This window comes from Equus przewalskii, chromosome 29 (genome assembly GCF_037783145.1).
Source record: "Equus przewalskii isolate Varuska chromosome 29, EquPr2, whole genome shotgun sequence".
Taxonomy (NCBI): Eukaryota; Metazoa; Chordata; class Mammalia; order Perissodactyla; family Equidae; genus Equus; species Equus przewalskii.
In genome coordinates this window covers 5,331,072-5,353,839 of record NC_091859.1, presented here as the reverse complement: position 1 = coordinate 5,353,839, position 22,768 = coordinate 5,331,072, and the positions used below count along the sequence as shown (strand labels likewise).

Below are 22,768 nucleotides of genomic sequence, written 5' to 3'. Positions count from 1 at the left end.
AGGGAGGTTTTTGTCAGCTTTTTAAAAGATTGGGTAGACAGCGTTTTTGTAATCTGAAAGACAAGAAAGTAGTAGAGACGTAGAAATTGAAGAGCAAGGGAATGTTACTACGAACGCTGGAGACACAGACCCAGAGCGGAGGCACAGTGGTTCTCGGTAAGGAGTTGGAGAACTACCGTTCCTCTGAGACCAGGGACAGCAAGTGGAAAGATACGAGAAAATATGGAGTCAGATTTTCAAAAGGGGAGGGAGGCTGAGGCAACCCCCGCTGGTGGTGTTGGGAATGAGAATGAAGCAGGTGATGTCACCAACTGAAAATAAGGGGGGAAGTCAAATAGGGCATTTAAGGGGTTGAGATAAAATGGATTGAATGGGCTGTCTTAGAGGCTAAAGTTAATGGCATTTTTCATGCTAGTAGAGCTAGAAAAACTCTGCTCTCATAAGAAAGCATAAGCAGGGCTAGAAAAGCTGGAAAGCTCTGATAGAAGAGAAAACCTAAATAATGCTGTAAGGGAAGATAACAGCACTGAAGGGAAATAGTACTCGTTGGAGAAAGAGGTTAAGAAATAATTCAAGTTATAAGGAAGTGGGAGTTTAAAGCAAGTTTTAAAAAAAGCAACTAAGACAAATATCAAGAATAAGATATTCTAATCTACCTTTCCAAATTTAAGCATATGTTCCATATTATTCTTTTCTCTGCAGATAATGCATCACAGAGTATTTGGGTTGACTAGGAGTAATTTTTTTTTATTTTTTTCCTTTTTCTCCCCAAAGCCCCCCAGTACACAGTTGTATATTCTTCGTTGTGGGTCCTTCTAGTTGTGGCATGTGGGACGCCGCCTCAGCGTGGCTTGATGAGCAGTGCCACGTCCGCGCCCAGGATTTGAACCAACAAGACACTGGGCCGCCTGCAGCGGAGCGCGGGAACTTAACCACTTGGCCACGGGGCCAGCCCCTGACTAGGAGTAATTTTTAATTCCCACCACTACTGCTAAATCTTGACAAAGAAGTCAGGTGGAACAGCGGCTTCTTTTTTTATTATTAAGCATGTAGACTAGCAAAGGGAGAATTTATCTTTTCCTTTATTTAACATATTCTAAAAAATCCCTCTTCACGATAGCCTAAGTAACGATGGCTTCTGGGAAGGAATCCTTGCCCTGAAATAAAGTAAGGAGGCCCTTTGTTTATATTCACACTCATCTGGTTCTGAGTTTTGTTAAGAAAAAGTAGCATGAAAGAAAAATAATAAAAATATTTGAAAAATCTCAACTTGGAGCATAAGGTCATGAAGAAAGGCGACCTTGGTTCATCTTGCCTTAGGACAATGACCTTGACAAAGGACTTTGATTTGAAATTGGTTAATGGGTTCCAGAGAATGAAGGAGCTGTTACAAGTATAATGTGCATTTCTTGAGAAAAGGAAACCTTGCTGGAAACGTTTAACCTTCGATCTTGCCTCATAAGAGGTTGAAGGGGGTCAGACAGACCAGGACCACATGGAATTAAGAAGGGCTTATTCTCCCTGAGGGTGAATCTCTCCCACTAGCTCTTCCCTGGGCACACAGTTTACTTTCTACTAGAAGGCTCTTAATTGTTTGGGGAAACACTTAATACCTTCTTACTACCAAACCCTTCAGTAGGCAACATAAGATGAATGCTGGGCAAAACACAGTGTCAGTTTCTTTCTCAAGGCAGAAAAGGACGTCAAGATATCCTTGCCTACCAGAACAACCATCATTTATTGAGCGTTTACCATGTGCTTGGCATTTTGCACACATCATCTGATTTAATCCTTCTAATAATCCTACCAGGTGTGTAGTATCATCCTTTTACGAATAAAGAAATAGGTGCAAAGAAGTCAAGTCTTAGGCCAGGCTCACAGAGCTAGTGGGTTGAAACGACGTCTGTTTGATTCCAAAGCCCACACACTGTCATTTGCACCACTCTGTCTAAATAAACTGAAAAGAACTTCTTAACATTTATAATGAAAAGAGTCAACAGTGGAAAGAAATGGAAAATAAAATACTTTTAAAAATGTTGATAATTAAATACAAATTAAATTCAAAATCAAATGTTACTCATAATCACATTTTACTCACTGTAAAATATACTGAGACAAATACATGGAGGACAGATAGCAGAAATACTTTTAGGTCAGAAGCAGGCCCAGCTGCAAATGATAGGATGTGGCTGTGGAATTTAGGGACGACACAAGCCTGTCAGAAAGCAAACAGGTCAGGTCCTGGAGCATCAAGAAGAACCCAAGAACCCAGGGGGAGAAAGGACGATGGTTGCTGAAGACCAGTGTGGCAGTGAAATTCACCTATATAGTTTCATTCAGTAGAAACACTAATAAACCTAGGCAAGAAAAAATAAGTACTGTAAGCAGCAGAGCTAAATTGACCGTAGAATCTAAAGGGCAGAATTTTCGTGTCAGCCCCAGGAGTCGTCACTTTCACATTTGCTGGTATCATGAAAATATGGATTGCCCATATTTAGAAAAGCTCACAGCAGGCAGGAATACTTCCAGCCTCCTGCCGCAAAATCAGGAGATGTCAATCACCACTACGTGTTTTTGCACAGCGCTTGGTGGATACGATAAGGCTGCTATTATAATGAGTTTATCCTGGATTGGCCCCAGCATATAAAATAAAACTATAATATTATAAGCCAGTTCTGTACTTTGTCACGCAGATCTATCCCGGGGCAGTGATTCTCAACCAATGGCCTCCTCCCCCTCCCCGAGAGGGCACGTGGACTGGAGAAGTTTTTGATCGTTACAACGTGGAGGGCGGGGTGCTGTGGCATCTAGGGGGCAGAGGCATCCTGTAATGCACAGAACAGGTCCCCACACAAAGAAAGACCCAGCCCCAAACGTCAGTAGCGTCGGGGTGGAGACGCCCTGGACCAGAAGAGGCTACTGCATTTGTGGCCTGAGGGGTGGTTTTGGTCACCGCTGTTTGGAGCTCCCCACTCTCCCAAGTATCACTTCTCAGGCATCATCGCTTCCCGCACAGAGGTCATCAGAAGGCCTAGAACGTGAACCAGAGACGGCATCGTTTATTTTTCTTTCTGTCTAAAACAATAAATCATCCTGTAGCTCAGGTATCAGGTTCCCTCGGTTGTCACTGGCGTCCCTGGGGCTTTTCTGACATCAACAAACCGAAACCCAGGGCCCTTGGGCGCCCGGCCCGCGGCTGGGTGAGATTCCTCCCCCGCAGCAGCGCGCGCAGCAGAGCCCTTGTGGTGGGAAAAGCAAAATCCCTGGGGAACCAGGCGTTTTCGTAACGTCATTTATTTAGTCTAGAGGAGAAATTTTGCTCTTTAAGAACAGGAAGGTTGCGGATTCCCAGAAGCTGGAAATCGGCCGAGAGAGTGCTTGTCCACTGGGGAAGTCAATCACGTAGAGTTTACTTAAAAGGACGAGGCGAGGGGGAGGGTGCTGGAACCCCCCCACCCCCCGCCCCGATCCGGCCAGTTTCCCGGCGCTGGAGCCTCCTCCACCTTGGGCTGCTCCCTCCGGAGGGGGCGGCAGCGCCCCGGGGCCCGGCCCGGCCGTCGGCAGGGGAGCAGGTCTGCGTTCCCAGCTCCCGGGCGCTCCTGGAAGCGGCCGGGCCCGTGCCGAGGGGCGGCGGCGGCGGGAGCGGAGCCGGGACGTGGGAGGTGCCGGCGGCTGGACGCGGCGGGCAGAGGCGGGCCTCTGGCCTTTGTCTGCCGGTCTCAGCCGGAGGCGGGTCGAGCCAGCCGCGGCCGCCCCGCCGACCCCGCGGAGCGGCCGGGGACTCGGCCGGGACGCCGGGGCGGGGCTCCGCAGGCCACGCCCACCGGGGGGTCTTTAAAAGGTGAGCGCTCGCGCCGCCGCGGCGTCCTGACTCGCGCGCCCCCTGATTCGGCCTCAGTTCTCCGCCCGCTCTGCGTGGTCCTGCTCCGACTCGAGTGAGTACCGGCGATGGGGGCGTGTCTGCTGACCCCGAGGGGGGCTCTCAGGGTCCGCAGGCAGCCCCCCAGCCCCTCTGACATCCCTGTCGCGCTCCCCGTGTGGCCCCCCAGCCACCCTCCGCACACCTGCGCGGCTCCCCGCGGCCGCCCCGGAGCCCGCGCGCGGGGGCAGGGAGGTGACCGCGCGCGCCCAGCACACCGTTTCCCCGGGAGGGAGGCGACTCGAGAGTGTCGCGGCGTCGCTCGCCCGCCGTTCAGCAGCCGAGGGCCCCTCAGCCCGCGCCGTCCTCCTCCGGCGGGGGCGGCATCCGAGTCTGGGGGCTCCTCTGCTCCGAGTGCGGCGGCGCTGGCGGCGACCTCCCCGGGGGCTGCTTAGGAGCCCTGGGGGTGCGGTAGGGGCTTCGACAGCCCCCCAGTCCGGAACCCTTCCCGGCTGCGGTGCTGAGCTCCTGGCACCCCCATTGTTTGCTGGTCTCTGCCCGCCAAGCACTCAACCTTAAATGTTGAAGAAACAGCGGTGAAACGTCAGATTGAGCACTCCCAGATTTTTCCGGAACTTTCTACAATTCAGGTACAACCAGGAAAGCAAGAAGGCTCGGTTGTGAAATTCTGCAACAGGTCCTGCAAATCATATCCTGGGTTCCAAAGCTCCACGCAGGCAGCCCCTAGGGGCACGGGGGTTTTCTAAGTGGATAGACACCCCACCCAAGCCAGGACGTTTGTTGCTTAAATGGTTACCCAAAATGTTAAACGTGTTTGATTTGCAGTCTGCACACCAAGCACGTTTTCATTTTATAAATGCTTTTTCTTTTTTTTTTTTTTTTAAGAGTGGTGCCTGAGCTAACAACTGTTGCCAGTCTTCTCTCCCCCCCACCCCCCCCCTTCTTCTCCCCAAAGCTCTCCAGTACATAGCTGTATATCCTAGTTGTGGGCCCTACTGGTTGTGCTGTGTGGGACCCCGCCTCCGCATGGCCTGCCAAGCAGTGCCGTGTCCACGCCGGGGATCAAAACCGGCGAAACCCTGGGCCACCGAAGCGGAGCGCGCGAGCTCACCCAGTCTCCACAGCCGGCCCAATGTTTTTTATTTTGAATACTGATTTTTTTTTTTAACTCGGGCAGTAGAAATGGTCTTAGTTCTTAACTTTTCTGATTAACCTGTTTTAAAGCTCTACTTATAAAATGCCAAGAATTCGAGTAGGACAACCACAGAGCTGGCTATAATTTGACTCAAATTTTTCAGGAAAGAGATGGGTGGTAGATTCTAAAAGGGTGAATCTCACGTCATTTGAAAACTGCGTACCACACTAGGACCGATTTTATGAAGTCATCTCTGGTCTCCCCCACTCCGCTTGATCATCACTCTCAAGCTGTTGCCGCTGCTACTTTGTCAGTATGTCTCCGGGTTCTTTCTACTCTGGGTTCTAGTGTCCTTTGCTTCTTTAGAGTGAAGTTATGTAGCGACAGTGTCTGCGTCCTGTGAGTCTGTGAAACGGTGCTTGCTTGGGTGCCTTGAGCACGGCTGGACCAGGGCCAATATTGGTGAATTGAATGAAAGACGGAGTAAAGTTGCAGTTGTGGCCATTGGGAATTTAATTGGACAGACAATAGATACATTAGCAGATTTAAGCCAAGGCTTCCGTCATAATTTTTTACTGAATTCCTCCAAAGGTATTCAACAAACGTTGATTGATGCTGGTATATGCTAACTACTGTGTTGAAAGCAGTACTCACTGGAGATCTGTCCTGATGAATTGCCAAATCACTTGGGTTTGAAGAAACTGTAATTTATACTAAAACAGCAAGAATGTTGGCATAGAGTAGAGGGGGCAGCAGTAAATGAGGAGCTTTAGAAGCCTGGGTCCAGCCTCAAGGCTGCCGCTAAACGGCTGTGGAGGTCTGGGCCTCTCATTTTCCTTCTCTGTCAAAAATTAGGTAAATCAGATGAGCTGGGGCTTGTGAGCCCCCTGTGGGAGAGGAGGGCAGACCCACATTCACGTCCCAGCTCCAGCACCCTCTGGCCTCAGTTACTTCATCTTGTGAAGTGGCTGTAATAGCAGACCTGGCAGGCTTGGCTGAAGGCGCATTGATCGTTGCACAAAGGCCAGCCCAGCCTGGGAGAGATTCCTGGGCATTAGCCGCTGAGCTACAGGTGGTGGAATACGTGGGGATGCGGCCGGCTGGGGCGCCTCTTCCAGAGCAGCGTGCCTCCCGAGGGAGGGCATCTGCGAGGCAGCGCCTGGAAGCCAGCCTTCCCTCTGCTGACTGGCACCGGCTCCTCGAGGCGCTGTGTGGTTCCTGGCCTGGTATTTGCATGGGCTCCCTTGGGTTCTGTTGGGTGGCGAGTCCCCAGACTCCCTGAGGGCCTTGATTACGTAGAATGGTGATACTTTACTGTTTCTGTGTTGTGGACCCTTCTGGCAGTCTGGTGAAGCCCCAGAACCCCTGCTCAAAATCTTAAGTGCATAAAGTACACGGTACCAAGTTCACCAATCCCCAGAATTTCAAGGAATCCTTGGGTTAAGAACCCTGCCTTAGCGGCGTTTTCTCAGACTGGACTGTGGAGGAGCCAGGCACAAGTCCTGAGGTTTTGGTGTGGGCGACGGAGGAGGCACACTGAATCCTTGCAGATGGTATCAGGTTTCTTGCTTTGTTGTTTGCCATCTCATGCTAACAGTGCGACTAACTGGCCTTCACTAAGAAGAAGAGGACAGATACCATGTAATACATTAGGGCCAAATGACTTTCCCAGTTCCCTCTGGGAAGGGTTTCCTGGTGGCTTCAGCGTCCTTCCAGAAGAGCAGAGTGAACCGCTCCTTATGCAGCACACCAGTACAGGAAGCACCCAGCGTAAGAGGAACCCGGGCCAGAGCCACAAAGTCAGTACTGCATTTGCGTTCTCAGCAGTGGTTTAGTCTTAGCAAAACATCAGTCAAATAAGCTCAATACAGTTTATTTGAATTTTATTGGTATTAATTTTTAAGTTGAATTGGTAATTTTGTTTGGTTTCGGTTATAATCTACTTAATATCTCACTACCTCAGCTTGCCTGCCTGTAAAATGGGGATGATGATAATGCCCACCTCCATTGTTACTAGGAAGTAAATCAGGTGATAGAAGTAAGTTACTTAACAGAAGTGAGGCATCTGGTAAGCTTTATGAAAGTGTTTGTAATCACTGTTACTTATCATGTGGCAGGCACTATTCTAAGGGCTTTACATATATTATTTAATCTCAGAACAGCTTTATGATATAAATAAGTTATTTCCATTTTTAAAATGAGAAAACTAGCAGATTAAATCTCCACCCTAAGATCATTTGGCAAATAAACAGTAATCTTGGCATATAAATCTCGGTCTGACTCCATGTAAAAATCACATAAATGCTGAACTGTTTGAATGAATAAATGTCTTGTAGATTGCACAGATTGTGGATTGCTGTGGCAGATGCTGAAAGTCGGGGTGACCGAGTTTACAGCATAGTTGGATTCTGATGACAACATGGGATTGGCAGGTAGTATCCAGATCTGGCAGGGATTTTGCTGTGCTCCAAGTTGAAGACACTGGTAACAAGGTACAGAATTAGTAATTAACGGTGTGATTGTAGTGAACCCAGGACAGCTAGTGGCTGCAAGGAGGTCTCTCTGTGAGGTCAGACTGGGGTTAGCGGAGAGGAGTGGTAGAGAGCTGTTCGGGTTGAAAGCAGCACTTGGAGCGTGAGATCGGCACACATTGGACACTTACTAAGGGCTAGTTGGATGGATGAAGGCTGGGCAGGGGAAGTGTTCCTATGTGCAGGTAACTCAGGAATTGATAATTCTCGCGTGATTTGAATGGCCTCAACCTTTGAATCAGCTGTGGAGTTCTGGGGCTAGCTTGTGGCTCTGGAGTCAGACATGAATGGTTGAGCCTGGCTTTGCATCTTTGGAGGTCAGTGACAGCAAGTCACCTAACGACTGAACTTTTCCTAGCCAATGTCAGGCCCAGTAGTGCTCCTGAAGGAACAGAAAGCCAACATTTGTGGAGTGAGGCTCTTTGCCAGGTACTTTACAGAGTTACCTCATTACATCCTTATAACTGCCCTATGAGCGAGTGCGCATCCAGTTCCGAGTTATAGCTGGGGAAACGGAGGCGCAGAGGTTAGCACCACAGATCTGGTAACTGCCTGTCAGACTTAGACCTATCTGATTCTAAGTTCCACACTCTTTCTCTTATACCAGGAATGTCTTATAGGTGGCACGTGCACTGCAATTTCCATGGCAGACATTATTAATCAAAATAATCTTTAATGCAGAACCTCAGCTGAACTCCGGAATCGTTTTCAACATAGTTTGAGTAACCCACTATCAGTGAATCTACAAGATGATACCATTTCGCCGTCCTGTCTGTATAAGGAGAGGATGCAGACTTCCCAGAGCCCTCTCTGCGTGCCTCTAGGTCATGGGTTATACTGTATTGCTCTTGTTTGTTTACATATTTCTACCACCAAAGTGGAATTCCTATAAGCCCAGCCCAGGATATGGCTTGTAAAATGTTGAATGGATACATTTCTCTGAGGGCTTCATAAACAGTAAAGCATCGTACAGCGTTTGTTAGCTGCCCTGTCCAAGAAGAACTGCTTGAGGTTCAGAAATGAAGTCAGGGGCAGCTGGACAAGGGAGGGAGGTGAGAGCTGGCCTCATGTGGAGGGATTAGGGGCATAAGGAAAAGATGGATATATGAGACGGGCAGGAGAAGAGGAGCATTGATGACAAAGACTGAACATTGCGAAATCATGATGTTAGAGTCTACCATGGGCCAGCCCAGGGGCATGTTAAGTTTGTGTGCTCCACTCCTGTGGCTTGCAGGTTCAGATCCCAGGTGTGGGCCTAGCACTGCTTGTCAAGCCATGCTCTAACGGCATCCCACGTAAAATAGAGGAAGACTGGCAACAGATGTTAGCTCAAGGCCAGTCTTACACACACACGTGCTACCAGTAATGGAGCGCCTACTATAAGCATTTTCTGGTCTCATTCTCTTAATAACTCTATAAGGTACTGTTATCTTCATTCTGCATATGAAGGAAATGAGACTGTGCTAACTCCACGATCCATGCTCTTAATTCACCCTTGGGCTGAGCTGTCTTAAAGGCCAGCTTGAAGATAGAAGAACCAAATGGAACGTGAAACCAGCTGACTGCTAAGACATGATGAGTCTGTCCTTGGTTCAGTGGTAGATAGGGAAGGAGAATAAGCAGGGTAGCAGAAGAAAAAATTTTAGAATGGACATTGAGTAAAGCTTAATTTCCAATTAACTACAGCTCTCAAACTCCAGCCTTGTTAAAAATTACTGTAATGGGAGACAATGCTACCAACTTACATATTTTTTAATAAGCGACCCCTCTGGATGTAGCTCAAGATGAAACTAGTTTATAATAAACGCTCCCCTTTCAGGAAATTGGATTATAGCCAGGTTCTAGAGTAAGAACAAAGCCCTGTATGTAGCAATAAGTTGTCAAAGCTTCTGGAAGCATTTAGAATCTGGGTTTATAGATGGATTCACTCCAAACCTTTGGTATCCGAGCAAATAACATACACTGCAAGTGGCGACGTGTAGACACGAAACTCACGGATTCAAGGCATGTAGATTCTAAAAGCAGACAGTGCGGCCCAGGTGGTGAGAATGAGCCATGTGGCCATCCGCTGCTCTCGCTGGGCATCTAGAGGATGAGGTAACGTTACCACAGAAGGTGCCTCAGGTTTAGACGACAGTAATTTTCTTCTGGGGGTAAGTCTGATGAATTTTGGGTGGTGTCTTAGACTGGAGAGAAGCAGCAAAAAGAAATTGCACATAGGTGTTCAGATGTAAAGCAAGCTTTTTAATCTAATGCAGTGGATAAATCTTAGTGCTGAGACTCTTTCAGACATGGAAAACTAAAGAACAAGACTAGGAAACAGAAGGAACCTGTGTTTGGCCTCTTTTGTGAGATGTGTGTAAAGTGGGATTTTATTTCTCCTCTTACATTTTGTAAATTAAGGCATGGGATCGGGAAAGGCACGCAGCCCGGACTGCTCCATGCAGATCCAGTGTGCTGTGATTAATGTCAGCTGTGGGAGCAATGCAGCCAGAGGCATGGAGGGAAAATGAAACCTCGGTTTTCTTTATACGCGTGGCCATGCCAAGAGCGGCAGGGACGGAAGATCCTCACCCTTCCTCCTGCAAAATTCGGGAAATGTCCACAGGGCTTCACCCTAAAAGTAGACATTTGAAATTCATTTCTTAGACAGTCTTCACAAGTGGAACTATTGTTCTGCTTGCAGTGTGTTTTAATGTCCCAGAAAAAGGAGGTTTATGGTGACTAAGCAGCTGAGTTTTTTCTTTACCCTGTTTGTGGCCAAGTGGGTTTTCCTCCTGGAGTACTGATAGCAGGATGGACAGCGTGCGATGCCCCCTCTGTCTTCAAGCTAACAGTGCCTGGGTGTCTGCTAAGGCATCTGCTTACCTTGTTTTATGTTCACAACAGCTCTGTGATGTGGCGAGAGCTGCCTTTCCCTATTTCACAGATGAGGAAACTAAGCCCAGGGTTGTACAACCGTTAGAATAGTGAAGTTAACCCAGATCTCTCTAAACCAATCTTCCTTCCTCCCTCCTCCTTCCCCTCCCTCCCTCCTTCCTTCCCTCCATCCCTTCCTCCCTCCCTCCTTCCCTCTCTCCCTTTTCAGATGTACAGAATAGGAAATAATATAAGACACACACAGATACCTACTATTCAGCTTAAAAAATAAAACATAAATGCAGCTGAAGCTTTCAGAGGATGCTTTTTCTATTATACTATTTGCCTGGACCACAGAGAGAATTATTCAGAAATTCATAGGAAAGCGTTTAAACTGGATGGAAATAAAAAGTTAATGACTTGGAAATTTTACTTAGAATCCAAAAAAAAGTGACAGAGAAGTAGGACAGTGCCTTGTCTTGATAAGCATAAGATTGAATTGGGAATTGTACAAACAAGTTGAAAATGGAAAGATTCTTTAAAACAATAAAAATTAAATATTTTGATATATGCCAAGTCCTCTGATACGTGGTGTGGGGAATACAGAGATGTGGTCCCCACCCTCAAGGGGAGGAAGCTCATAACATAGTAAGAAGCTGAATGCTGTAGAACTTTGATAGGTATTTCCTGAAAAGAGAACACATTCACATTTGGCTGGTGTGGCATATACAATAGAAGTTAAACTTGACTCACGAGAAGTGAATTTAAGTAACCTTGATGAAGCAACGGAAGATATTCTCCCCTTTTTAAAAGTCCACGCTGCTCTTTAATAGAGAATAACATAAAATGATGAGTTCATTTTTAAAAATTTATTTTTAAATGTAATTCAGAAACAACCCAGGGATAGCATCAGCCTTGATGGAAATCTGGCTCCCTGAAGGTGATTGCTGCAAAATCAGTATGTGTGAAAACTAAGATGCCAGACGGATGTTAAACAGTACACTGTCTAATATGAGAAATGCTGCAGCAGTAACAACATACTGTAAAAGGCAGCTGGGCTACTGACGCTGGGGATCCAATTTTAAGTAGTTGTCATGTCTTTACCTGCAGTCCTGGATCTGGGTCTTGGTTTCCTCAGGAATCACGAGGGTCCTTCCAGCAGATGTCTGTGGCGTCCGTGAGCATTCCAGAACATGCGTAACTTTGGAGCCATGGGGCAAAATCAGTACCACTAATTGCACTCCAAACCCAAGCCAGTGCAGGCTGCTGGGGTCAAGACTGTGTCAGGTTTCACCGTCAGGCTGAAGGTTCACCGTTGATTTAAACACAGGAGCGCTGGTCTCCAGGGAAAGGAATGAGAGGTTCATGCAACTGCTGAAGGGGAGCCCGCAGAGGTATTCCGTTGTCGCTGGATATCGGTCCATATGGGTGCCTTCACCGTGGCCTGGTAACACTTCTGGACCCTTGAATTACTCTGTTCCTGCCTGAATAATGGAAGTGGACGTTTTGCAAGTTGAGACTGACAAGTCAGTGACAACTGGTCATACCAGCCAGGTCTCTTTGTGTGTGTGTGTTGTTGTTTCGAGGAACAGGAGCTCCATCTCCAGATGACTTAAAAAGGGAATTTACTGGCTCACGTAAGAGAGGAGTGCACGATCAGACGAGGCACGGCTGAACAGCGTCTGAACCTAGTCTCTCCATCCCCGGTTTCCTCTGTGCTGGCTTCATGCTTAGGTTCTTTGCTCACAGCCGCTACACAGCCGCTGGCAACTCCAGCCCTACTTTCGCACAGTTCTGACCAAAGCCCCGGGTCATGAGCCCGTTCCTTAGCAGTCACTATGGCAGGAGGGGAACACAGGGATCTCAGTGCCACGATGAGTCACGTGCCCAGCCCTGGAGTTGGGGGTAGTGTCAGTACTGTCTAAACTAGTGTTTCTCAAACTACTTCTTATTTTTGTTTTAATTTCCAAGTACAGACATTCTCTAACTCAGCTGTGTTCAACAAAATGAGCCCGCTGATCACGCTCTTGATTGTTGTGGCATAAAATTGTATTAAAGTTTCTAGATGCTTACCTGAATTTCATCTGGAATTGGGACCATCACCAAGAGACCACATGTTGTTAAGTACATTGCTGAACCACATGGACGAAGAAAGATGGTCACTTTCCTGGAAGGAAATCCGGGGAAACTATTACCAGAAGGGGGCGAGAATGCCCTGTGCAGAGAGATGCCCAACACAATGACTAATTCTGTAAATCCATCATTTGGAGAGGCCTCATCTCAGTGTTAGGAAATGGTTGGGTTCTGGATCATCTTCCTGGTGTAGGGTGAGAATTTACAGCCCCCTTTTTAGTTTAAGGATTGTGGATTCTTCAGGTTTGAGTTAGTGAGGAGGTCTCAGCTTGCTGGAGAACTGGCTGTCCCCTAGAGAGGCATGTGGCTCGTGCCAGGAGACTGACAGGCCAGGGCTGCAGGCGCCACTTGCCGAAGGGAAGAGTGAAAATAAGGTGGGCAGAAAGGCACACTTTCTCTGTGCTTTTAGACACCAGGCAGACATGACATGCTGTCCTTGCAGGGCAACTTTCTGTCCTGGCCGAGGCCTTTGGGTGTGTTGGCCATTCGGAAGCAGGCATTGTAAACTGGGTCCCTGCAGACGCATTCGTGAGAAGGGGGATTAGAACATGTCAGCCGCACGTCACAGCACGAGAGCCTGGCACTGACACTCGGGCCCCCCACCGCCGCAGGCCCGTTGCCCAGAGGTTATTCTGACATACTCAGCGGCACTGCAGTTCGCCGGCACGGGTTCTTGGTAGCGTGTTCTGTGTGGACTGACAGGCCCGTCAAAGAAGGAAAGCCACTGTCGGCCGGACTAGGGGACTTTGGGACTAGTGGAGCACAGAAACTGCGGTCACCCCCACCTGGATGGCTGTTTGCTGTGGTGACAGCTGTACGAGTCACAGACACAACTGCTCGGGCTGTAAGCCTGCCTAACTGCAGCCGACAAATATAAAGCCGGCTCTTACAGGGCAGGACGACAGTGTCTTCCTCCCTAGATAGCCAGTCATAGCTTGTACGTGTTCTGCGTTAAGAATTTGGTGGTGGCACGATGAATTAACGTGTAATAAACGCCCCAACGCCATGTCAGTTCCTCGCTGAGTGTAGATAGCACGCGTTAAGATGGTAGTGGGGGCAGTGTGCTCCTTTCTTCATGCCCAGGGGTTCCAGTGGCAGAGTTAGTTCTGTGCCTGGTGACCTGTACGTTCTAGTGAATGCAGGTCCTTTGTCTTGTAGGGGAAAAAAGCTCGCCTATGACAAGCCAGAGTTTCCTAATGAAAGAGCTGTAATTTGGGAGATGAGATTATTTTGGAGGAGGGCAGGCCTTTTCCAGATGTGGTTAGAGCGGTTCGTAAACACAGTCTGCAGCTGCCCCTGGGTTTAAACAGCCTCTGGGGCATCTGTAAGACACCTCATGTGGTGCGGGACAGTCTGACGAAGTCTTTGTTCCTTCAGGATGCCCGTGTGGGGAGGTGGAAACAAGTGTGGGGCCTGCGGGCGGACCGTGTACCACGCGGAGGAGGTGCAGTGTGATGGGCGAAGCTTCCACCGCTGCTGCTTTCTGTGCAGTAAGTACCTCCCGGAATTGATGCTGAGAAGCTTCGGTTCACTTCTTGAAGGGAAAAGCTGTGGTGTTGTTAACAAAGATTATTTTAGAAGCACAAGTGGTTTTTGCCTGTCTGTCCCCCTAGACATTGTAAATGCTCAGCCCAGCAGCCAGGGCAGCAGGGGTGACCGGGACATCTGGCCTTCCAGTGTCCCCAGAGCTCTCAGCCTCCACTGGGCCTTTCCTGCACTGACTTCTTCTCACCTCCGTCCCCGCTTCACTCAGAGCTCGGGTCGTTCACAGCCTGGCACCCGCAGTTTCTGGCGCGTCCTGTGGGCCTGGCTGTGGCTTCTGATTGGATGGCCCCTCCTCGCCCCAGCTTGCTTTCTGGCTGGGCTCCTTCTCTGACATCTACTTGCTGTTTCTTACCACACTGTTAGTTGAAATTCAGATGTCTGGAAGCTCATCTTCTCTAGAGGCTCAAATTGTCTTCTTTGGTAGTGAATAATCAGAGTTATTTCTGGTTATTGATATCCTAAATTGGAGGGAAAGGAACTTAGGATATGAAAATCTCATAGAGCAAGTTGGGAATTACTTTGTTTATAGATGGGAAATGATCAGAGTGTCTGATATAGACAGGAAGTAGGACATAAAACAGCACGTGCCCATATGCTCGAAAGACAGAGTGCCTGATAACAAGAGAAACAGAACAAGAGATGAGCTGTCGCTCTGCCCATTCCCTCTGTGACAACGAAGTGTTCAGTTTTTGTTGTTTTTTTTAAATATTTTTTTTTTTAAAGATTGGCCCTAACATCTGTCGCCAATCTTTTTTTTTCTTCCTCTTCTCCCCAAAGCCCCTCAGTACATAGTTGCATATTCTAGTTGTGAGTGCCTCTGGTTGTGGCATGTGGGACGCCGCCTCAACATGGCCTGATGAGTGGTGCCATGTCCATGCCCAGGATCCAAGCCGGTGAAACTCTGGGCCGCCAAAGCAGAGCGCACAAACTTAACCGCTCGGCCACGGGACGGCCCCAAAGTCTTCAGTTTTAAAACAGGAGAGTAGCTGCTTCAGAAAGCTCTTCATTAATCACCTGATTCAAATGACAAAATTTTCTTTCGTGCAGGCTCTGTCAGATGAGGAACTCACCTGTATGTGCAGACACTTGCTGTATCTATAGTACCGTACAGTGAAAATTACTGTTAGAAACTGCATCTAATAAAACATAAATCACGTCACACTAAGAAATAATCTTCAGGAAAAACTTGTCTCTCAAATTGTAGTTGTCGTTTTCCCTCCCGGCACCAGTCTTCAAGGGGTCAGGGCTTGCCTGCAGCATCACTGCTTCACGGACAACCGGGAGCAGGCCACAGAAGGTCAGTTACAGAGAGCAGAAAGACAGCAGATGCGTGTTTGCTGTGTGCCTCCAGACTCGCCGCCACTTCGCAGATTTGCCTTAACCATTTCTTCTCTTAGAAGTTCCTTTTTTTCCCTTAAGGAATGTATTTTTCTGGCAGGTTTCTAACCAAAAGAGTACGTGAACAAAGAGGAAAGGCAAATACTTTAGAAACTGTTGTGAGTTTCATCTGGGTGAAGCCATGATGGCTAGACCAAAAGTTAGTGTTTACTAAACGTCGGGCTCCTCCTAAGGTCTGTCTCTGTGCACTACAGCCTTGTAAGGAAGTGGTTCTGAGGGGTCTCCAGGCCTAGACGACTTTGACTGCGGAGGAGGCCGAGGACGCGGGGGCGAGAGTGGCGAGAGGAACATTTTCATATGCTTAAACTTGCTTTGGTTAGTAGATATGTGTTTTTCAAAGCTTTTTATATTTATATATATTTATTCTGCCTGCTAAGGGTGTTTGTTCTTCCGCAGTGTGTGGTTTTAGGGTAGCTGTCTGAAGTAGATGCGTCATTCTGAGCCTCAGCAGCATTCTATTCCACCAGACAATACAAACTTCGTCACCTCCCCCTCCTTTAAACCAGCCGGCTAGCCTTTCCCTGTCCTTCTGTCTGTCCTTCCTCCTTTTGTTTCTCCCCTTTTGAATAAGGGGGAGAATCTCCTTTTCTACTACACTCATCTTGGATTTCCAGCTGCCCCACTGTGCTACCAGTGAGCTCCCTCATAATTTCTTTTTTTCTCAAGCTTAATTGAAGTTTTATAAAGTGAAATAATGTCTGGATAGAACATGAGGACATCTGGCAGTTTTATGAAGTGGGATACGTGGAAATGGGGCAAGAACTCCATCAAGAATGAATGTGTTCTCCTTTGGGACAGAAGAGGAAACACATGCAGACTGTAAAGCACTCGCCGTTTTCCAGCGCACTCAGCGCTGCGGGGGAAGCGGGCCGAGATGAGAGAAATGCTGTTTCCCTTTTAGACTAGTGATGCAACCTCAACTTCTGGATTGCAAAATGTTTTTGTCCCAGGGGGTCCTTTCTGGGCACGAGGGTCTAAAGAGGCAGCTGCCCCAAGGTGCACTCGGCTCCCTTTGCTCTGTCTTAGGTTGTGATCCAACAGTCCTTGGATGAAGATGCTGAAAAGGTGGTGCTGAGGGTCGGGAGCACAGTGTTCCTTTTATTCATGTCATTATTGCCATCTCTGAAATTGGCTCCCTCCTGCCCGAGAGGCAACCCATATTCAACGTGTGAGGCTTCAGGATGTTAACGTTCCGAGATATTTCTGAAACAACTGTCATATCCATAGAGGAAGGCAAATCGCCATCCAGCGTGGCTGAGCCTCCAGATGCTGTCCCCTGGCTATTGGGAAGCCACAGAATAAACAGGGAATGTTAGCGAGCCTGTGCCTTTACCACTTGTGGACCATGTGTCAGCGCTGCCATTGTTCTAAGGAAAAAGGCATCTTTGACACACTTTTAAAGTCTAGCTTTTCCCCCCTCAGTGGTTTGCAGGAAGAATTTAGATAGCACCACAGTGGCAATTCATGATGAAGAGATCTACTGCAAATCCTGCTACGGGAAGAAGTATGGGCCCAAAGGCTATGGGTACGGCCAGGGCGCGGGCACGCTCAACATGGACCGTGGCGAGAGGCTGGGCATCAAGCCGGAGAGGTGAGTGAGTACTAGGTGTCACCCTAGAAATGAGTTATAACAATTCATGTGCTTGGGGAACAGGGATCTGGGAGTTTCCGGATTTATAGCTTAAATTAAGTAAATGACTAATTTTCTAGTGTAAATTAGTGACTATTCTTTAAGCTCGAAATACTGAGTTTTGGACCTGACACAGTTCTTACTGACTTTTCCAGTGGTTCCTAATCCTGCTTTTAGAGCATTCTAAGGTGTGTCAGGGGGTCATGATGTTCCCAAAAGAGGTCTGAATTTACTTCATTTCACAGCACCTTGGGGACCAGACGCCAGGAGCTCAAAGGATAGAGCAGTGTGGCATCTGAGTCACGAGATGCGTGTCTCATGAGCAATTGAGCGGTCAATGAAAATTCCTGTCACTCCTTCCGCGTAAGACTATTTCCTCATCAAGAAATTGCTTTTCTATAACTTAAAAATTGAAATGATTTTCTGTTTTTGATTCTTTGAAAGATTAGTGTTAAACTTTAAAGGTTTCAGTAGCAAAGTGCTAAGTTTGCTAAACTTCTCTTAGTATTTCAGGCTCAGGCTATGTAATTTCTTCATTTGGAATTTCCTCTTAATCCCTATTTTTGGTCCAGTAATTCCCCCACATGAACTCACATTTTTCACATCCATTTTATATTGAAGATGTCAAAATTGGTGTAATACCCCAAGAAGATGGCCATTGGATAAGACCATTAACGGTGTCCTTACTGTGGGCTGGACGCCAGGCTGGACTAATAACACGTGTTCACTCGTGGACTGCTTGCAACAACCCTGAAGGCAGGGCTTCCCGTCTTACTCAAGAGCAGATTGAGACAATGAGAATTCAGTGATTTGCCTAAAATCGTACTGCTAGTTAATTGTAGAGCCTGGAACTTAACCTAGTGTAACCCCAAAGCTTGCACTCTTAAAACATGATGCATAAGGTATGCCTGAAATAATGATTATTGAGTGCCTACTGTCTGCCGACCGTCTGTGCTCATCGTAGATGATCCTCACAGTAACTGTTAGAGTTCAGATACTTGGCCCCTATCATGTAGATGGGACACTCAGGGTCAGGTCACACAGGTAAGCAGCAGAGCCAGGATTGGAGCTTGTGTCCGTTTGGCTCCCAAACCTGTCCTCTCTCCATGGCACTGGGGCCACCTCTCTGTTCCTCGGTTTCCCCCCTGGTTCCAAGCCCTGGCGCCTTGCAGCAGTTGTACAGGGCCAGCTCACTCCTGGTGCGTGCCGTCACCTGCAGGAGCCCGGCTTCCCTTTGTCTTTGTTAGAGTTCATTGTTCTTGCTCTGCTCTCCTTTTCTGAGTTATTAAAACTCATTCTTGTTTCCCAAGATTTCACTGGGAATAAAACCTCTTTCCTCCTGCTTGCCCACCCTCTCCAGGCATTGGCGAGCCCTCTGTGCTGGCCTGACTCGCTCTGTGCCTTGAACTCTTCCTCTTCTTAGCCTGGCCACAGGCTGCCTTCCTTCAGGACCAGGTAGAGGGACTTCCTTTTCCAAGACGCCTTTCTTAAAGACTGCACTCGGGGACACCTGTGGTCTGGGCCATGCTGGTGGCATGTGGTAATTGTAACAGCTTTGGGGACCAAACGTCTTTCCGAGGATCTCCTGGAGAGGCGGCAGAGTGGGCAGAACTGCCCCTGAGGCCAGCCTGCACTGTTCACCAATTCAGCAACCTCTAGGCCCTCAGGCAGTTACCTAATACCTAAGCCCCCAGTTCTTTATCTGTAATCCGAGGTAACCAGTAGCGATAGCCTACAACGTTGTGAGAATGCAGGGGAAAGAGAATCTCTCTGAGGTTCTTGTTAACATAATCGGCAGATGTGGAAATTTTTCTCGGGAAACTCATAAATGCAAGTATTGGCTATCCTTCTGAACAGCGTTTAAAATCACTTTTGGAAGTAGGCACATACAGTAGGTTGTGGAGATGATTTGTAATATGCTACATTAGGAACAGAAAAACCAATGCTGTGAATTAGTACTTGAATTGGTATTTGTTGCTTAGAATAAAATTTCCAGTGGCCACCCCAAACACGGTTCATGAAATGCCTTGTATTAAATAGCTTGGGTGGAGGCACAGAAGACTGTTAAATGACCCAAAAGTGGCTAAAGTGGAGATGAAGATACTGAAGACGCAATTGGAGAGTTTGAAGAAACTGTTTTATGAAACGGCAGTATTTCTAAATTAACATTTTATTTTAAGTGTGTTTGTAACTTCATAAAATGGAACTTAGAAAACGTTTGTTCCCATAGGAGAACTGACCTGGGCACCACCTTCTGCTTGCCCACTGGTTAGATCTTAGCTGCTCTACAAACTTACAAGGTTCTAGAAGGGTCTCTAAATCTTCCCAAAGCCCAGAATGGTGTTCTGCATAGTAGGTGCGCCTGCATCTTGAATGGAAAAAATTAGAGCAAGGAAAATATGGATTACCGGGTGACCTGTAAATAATGACAAAAATACCACTCTACCCAGAGAAAAAGTAAAAATAGATCACATAGGAATAGGCAGATTTTCTAAAATATTCCGTGCAGAAAATAATTTTTCAGTTTCCCCTATTTGAGACATACTAAGAAATTAAGTATCTGTAAAACATACTTAACTTTCTTACTTGTAGACTACTTACTTATAGGACCCATTTGCAGAAACTTAACTGCTAAGTTAATGATTTTTCAATCTTACGTGACATGAAAGGCTAGATGCGATTCTAGTGGTACTAATATATGAGTCTGGGGTAAAAATACGTGCTACGGTAGGTTTTTATAAAGCACAGAATAATTGTTGAGTGCAGAGGCTAGCACTGGGGAGCAGGTGAATTTCGATGAGTTTACACTCGGGGACAGAAATGTTAAGTCTGGGGCCTTGTCTGTCCGTCTGTACTAATAATAAGCCCATAAATAGGTTCAAGTAATAACTGACCAGCACCTGAGACTCGTGCTGCCTTGTGGACTTAGACGGGCCTTTTGGAGAATCTTGCCTAATATTTTCCCCCTTTCCACAAGTGTTCAACCTCACAGGCCTACAACAAATCCAAACACTTCTAAATTTGCTCAGAAATACGGAGGCGCGGAGAAGTGCTCCAGGTGTGGCGATTCCGTGTATGCTGCCGAGAAGATCATTGGAGCTGGAAAGGTACGGTGCCGTTGTGAGTTAATGACAGTGAAAGACTACTCTCCACGCCCTTTCTCCTCCCCTGAACCCGCCACATCCCACGCAGGCACTCGGTCTCATAAGTAATGCCTTGGATTAAACTTTTTTAAATCAAATTTCCATCTGAATCATTAATTTTTTGAGGTGATGCCCTTATTTGACAGATCACATCTATGTTTAAAAGAAACTTGTTTTCACGGGGGGTGCTCCCGAAGGTTCTTACCTAAAAAGGCCGGACTGTTAACAAATTGGGACCCTGCAGTTTTATTCAGTGTAATGAAGAAAAGCAGCGAACCAGAGTCAGGACCCCTGATGCTAATGCGGTGTGTGGATTTGGAAATGTTCCATAAGCACATCACCTCTTGAGCTGCAGTGTTCTCAGGCTTCAAATGGGCGCACAGGCCTGCGGCCAGGTCCAAGACTGCACCCAGAGAAACGCCCTCAGGCACAGCTCCCAGCCCTTGTCTTCCATGAAGGAAGTCCGAACCCAGCCGTTTTGTGGGTGACCAAGAATGTAGACACTGGGCAGGTCCAGTTCCAGCCTGCTAGTGGGCTTTGGACCATGGCACCCAGGCGCTTGCTTTGGGTGGATCTTTCTGAGCCCCTTCCTGCCACAGCATCAGCATCAGCATCGGCATCAGCATCAGCATCTAAATTGTGCTCCAGGAAACCGGCCTCTCAACCTTACTCTTCTGTCCGTTCCAGCCCTGGCACAAAAACTGCTTCCGATGTGCCAAGTGTGGGAAGAGTCTTGAATCAACAACTCTGACTGAGAAAGAAGGTGAAATCTATTGTAAAGGTAAAATTAATTTCAGTTATCGCTATCCATGTGAATAGCCCACACTGGCTATTGGTTAGAACAAAAGAGTACTCTGCGGATGGGGGAAAGAGGGGGATAGTGTCTCTGGCTATTTGAAAAGAAAAGATCTAGAGATGCTTTCAGATGACGGAAGCACAGAACAATTTTAAATGATACAATTAAGTTCCTGATCATTTAAAACTCCCCTGCAAATAAAAGCAAACAGAAAACCTCACCACAGACAGTCTTCTTTCAACTTCATGTTTTAAGCAAAGCCTGTGAGGATGTGCTTTCTATGTACGAGTAGAGAAGGTAGTAGACAAATATGCAATTTGCCGGCCTGCCTTCTATGCCGGGCATGCAGTGGGACCGAGACTACCCACTGTGGAACCAGGATGCCTCACTTGGCCCTGGCAGCTGTAAGATATTTGCTACCTGGCACATCTTATGCAAGGCGAACTTTTTTGGGCATAGCCAACAGTTTTTTACGTTATGGGGTCTGATGTGTGGGTCTTAAGCAATGCTAGCAAAGCTTAATGGACTGGTACTCACTCTCCCTTTTCTTTTGTAGGATGCTATGCAAAGAACTTCGGGCCCAAGGGATTCGGCTACGGCCAGGGAGCAGGAGCCCTTGTTCACGCTCAGTAAAGGTGTGACCCCAGAGCCGGGTCCCAAACGGAGGATCTCTACGTCTCTAGGCACAGATAACCCAGCACTAAACTACTGTGAACCTCTGCGGGCACTGAAGTACTGTGTCTCGCCCTGTCCTGGGACAGGCTGGCTGACGCGTAGGAAGAGCACTGTATCCTTCTGCTTTATTCATCAGCATTTTCGAGAACCATTTCTTTTACATTTTAAATAAAACTGCAGCTTGACTGGGGTGTTCACTGTCTTTCAGTTACCTGCATGTTACTAGATGGAGTGCACCCCGTTGCACAGTTGCCACACTAGGTTCACGTTTGCAGTATAGCTGTTGGAAAAGATCTCTCTCTAAACTGGCAAGTGTGACTCGAGAGTGCGGGCCGCAGGCCGCAGCGTTCAGGCTCCCAGAGCTGGCGTTCAGCAGGGCCATGTCTCCTGCCTGCTCCTCTCGCTTGGTGGTTACTTGTCTCCCTTTGGGAGCAGTTTCCTAAAGCATAGCTCCTAGACAACGTGCATTACAAGCACCTGGGAGCATTAAAAGGCAGATTCCTGGGCTCCACTCAGCCCCACAGAAGCAGAGTCTCTAGGGGCAGGGTCCCAGAAGCCATTTCAACAAGCTCATCAGAAAGGCACACTGACCCAGGGTGGGCACACCGTAAACCCAAGCGCTTAAAAATTCCTTCTCTGTACCTACAGATCATTACCAACAGCCACCTACAGACCACGGCGGAACGTGAGGCTGAATGTGACTTTTTTAGACTCTCCACTCTAATCTGATAGGCGGTGATTTACTAAATCTGGAAACGGGTGCTTTTCTCACATCTCACTTCTATATCAGTAGCAAAGAACATTGCGCTGTCCTGGCACATTCAGTGGGCTCAGGGAGAAAAGGAGCACTAGATGATAAGGAGTATCTGCTTTATTGTCCTAGAAACTTCTAGTTCTTTACCAAAGACTCATCCAACCCTTTATTTTTCAGGGGTAGGGTGTGAAATTGGCCTGTCATGTGTATCGATCTGTGAACAAACCATCTTTTACAAAGCCTGTTTCAACATACTATATTGCTTATTTTGAAAAGCTAACGGGGGTGT

The 22,768-nt window shown here is 47.5% G+C and overlaps 1 protein-coding gene across 4 annotated transcripts; it reads left to right on the top strand.

Annotated features, from left to right (window-relative positions):
* The first annotated feature begins 3,530 nt into the window (after positions 1-3,530).
* On the top strand, positions 3,531-21,910 carry CSRP2 (cysteine and glycine rich protein 2). Of its 4 annotated transcripts, none has more exons than XM_070600235.1 (6): positions 3,531-3,841; positions 13,916-14,028; positions 16,904-17,072; positions 20,089-20,218; positions 20,942-21,035; positions 21,607-21,910. In XM_070600235.1, the coding sequence occupies exons 2-6, from the start codon at positions 13,917-13,919 to the stop codon at positions 21,681-21,683; spliced, it is 582 nt and encodes a 193-aa protein (XP_070456336.1). In that variant the 5' UTR covers positions 3,531-3,841; position 13,916; the 3' UTR covers positions 21,684-21,910. The 4 variants fall into 4 exon arrangements, with proteins under 4 accessions (XP_070456336.1, XP_070456337.1, XP_070456335.1 ...); XM_070600236.1 differs by having other exon boundaries at positions 3,547-3,935; XM_070600234.1 differs by lacking the exon at positions 3,531-3,841 and adding an exon at positions 3,865-4,509.
* The last annotated feature ends 858 nt before the right edge of the window (positions 21,911-22,768 follow it).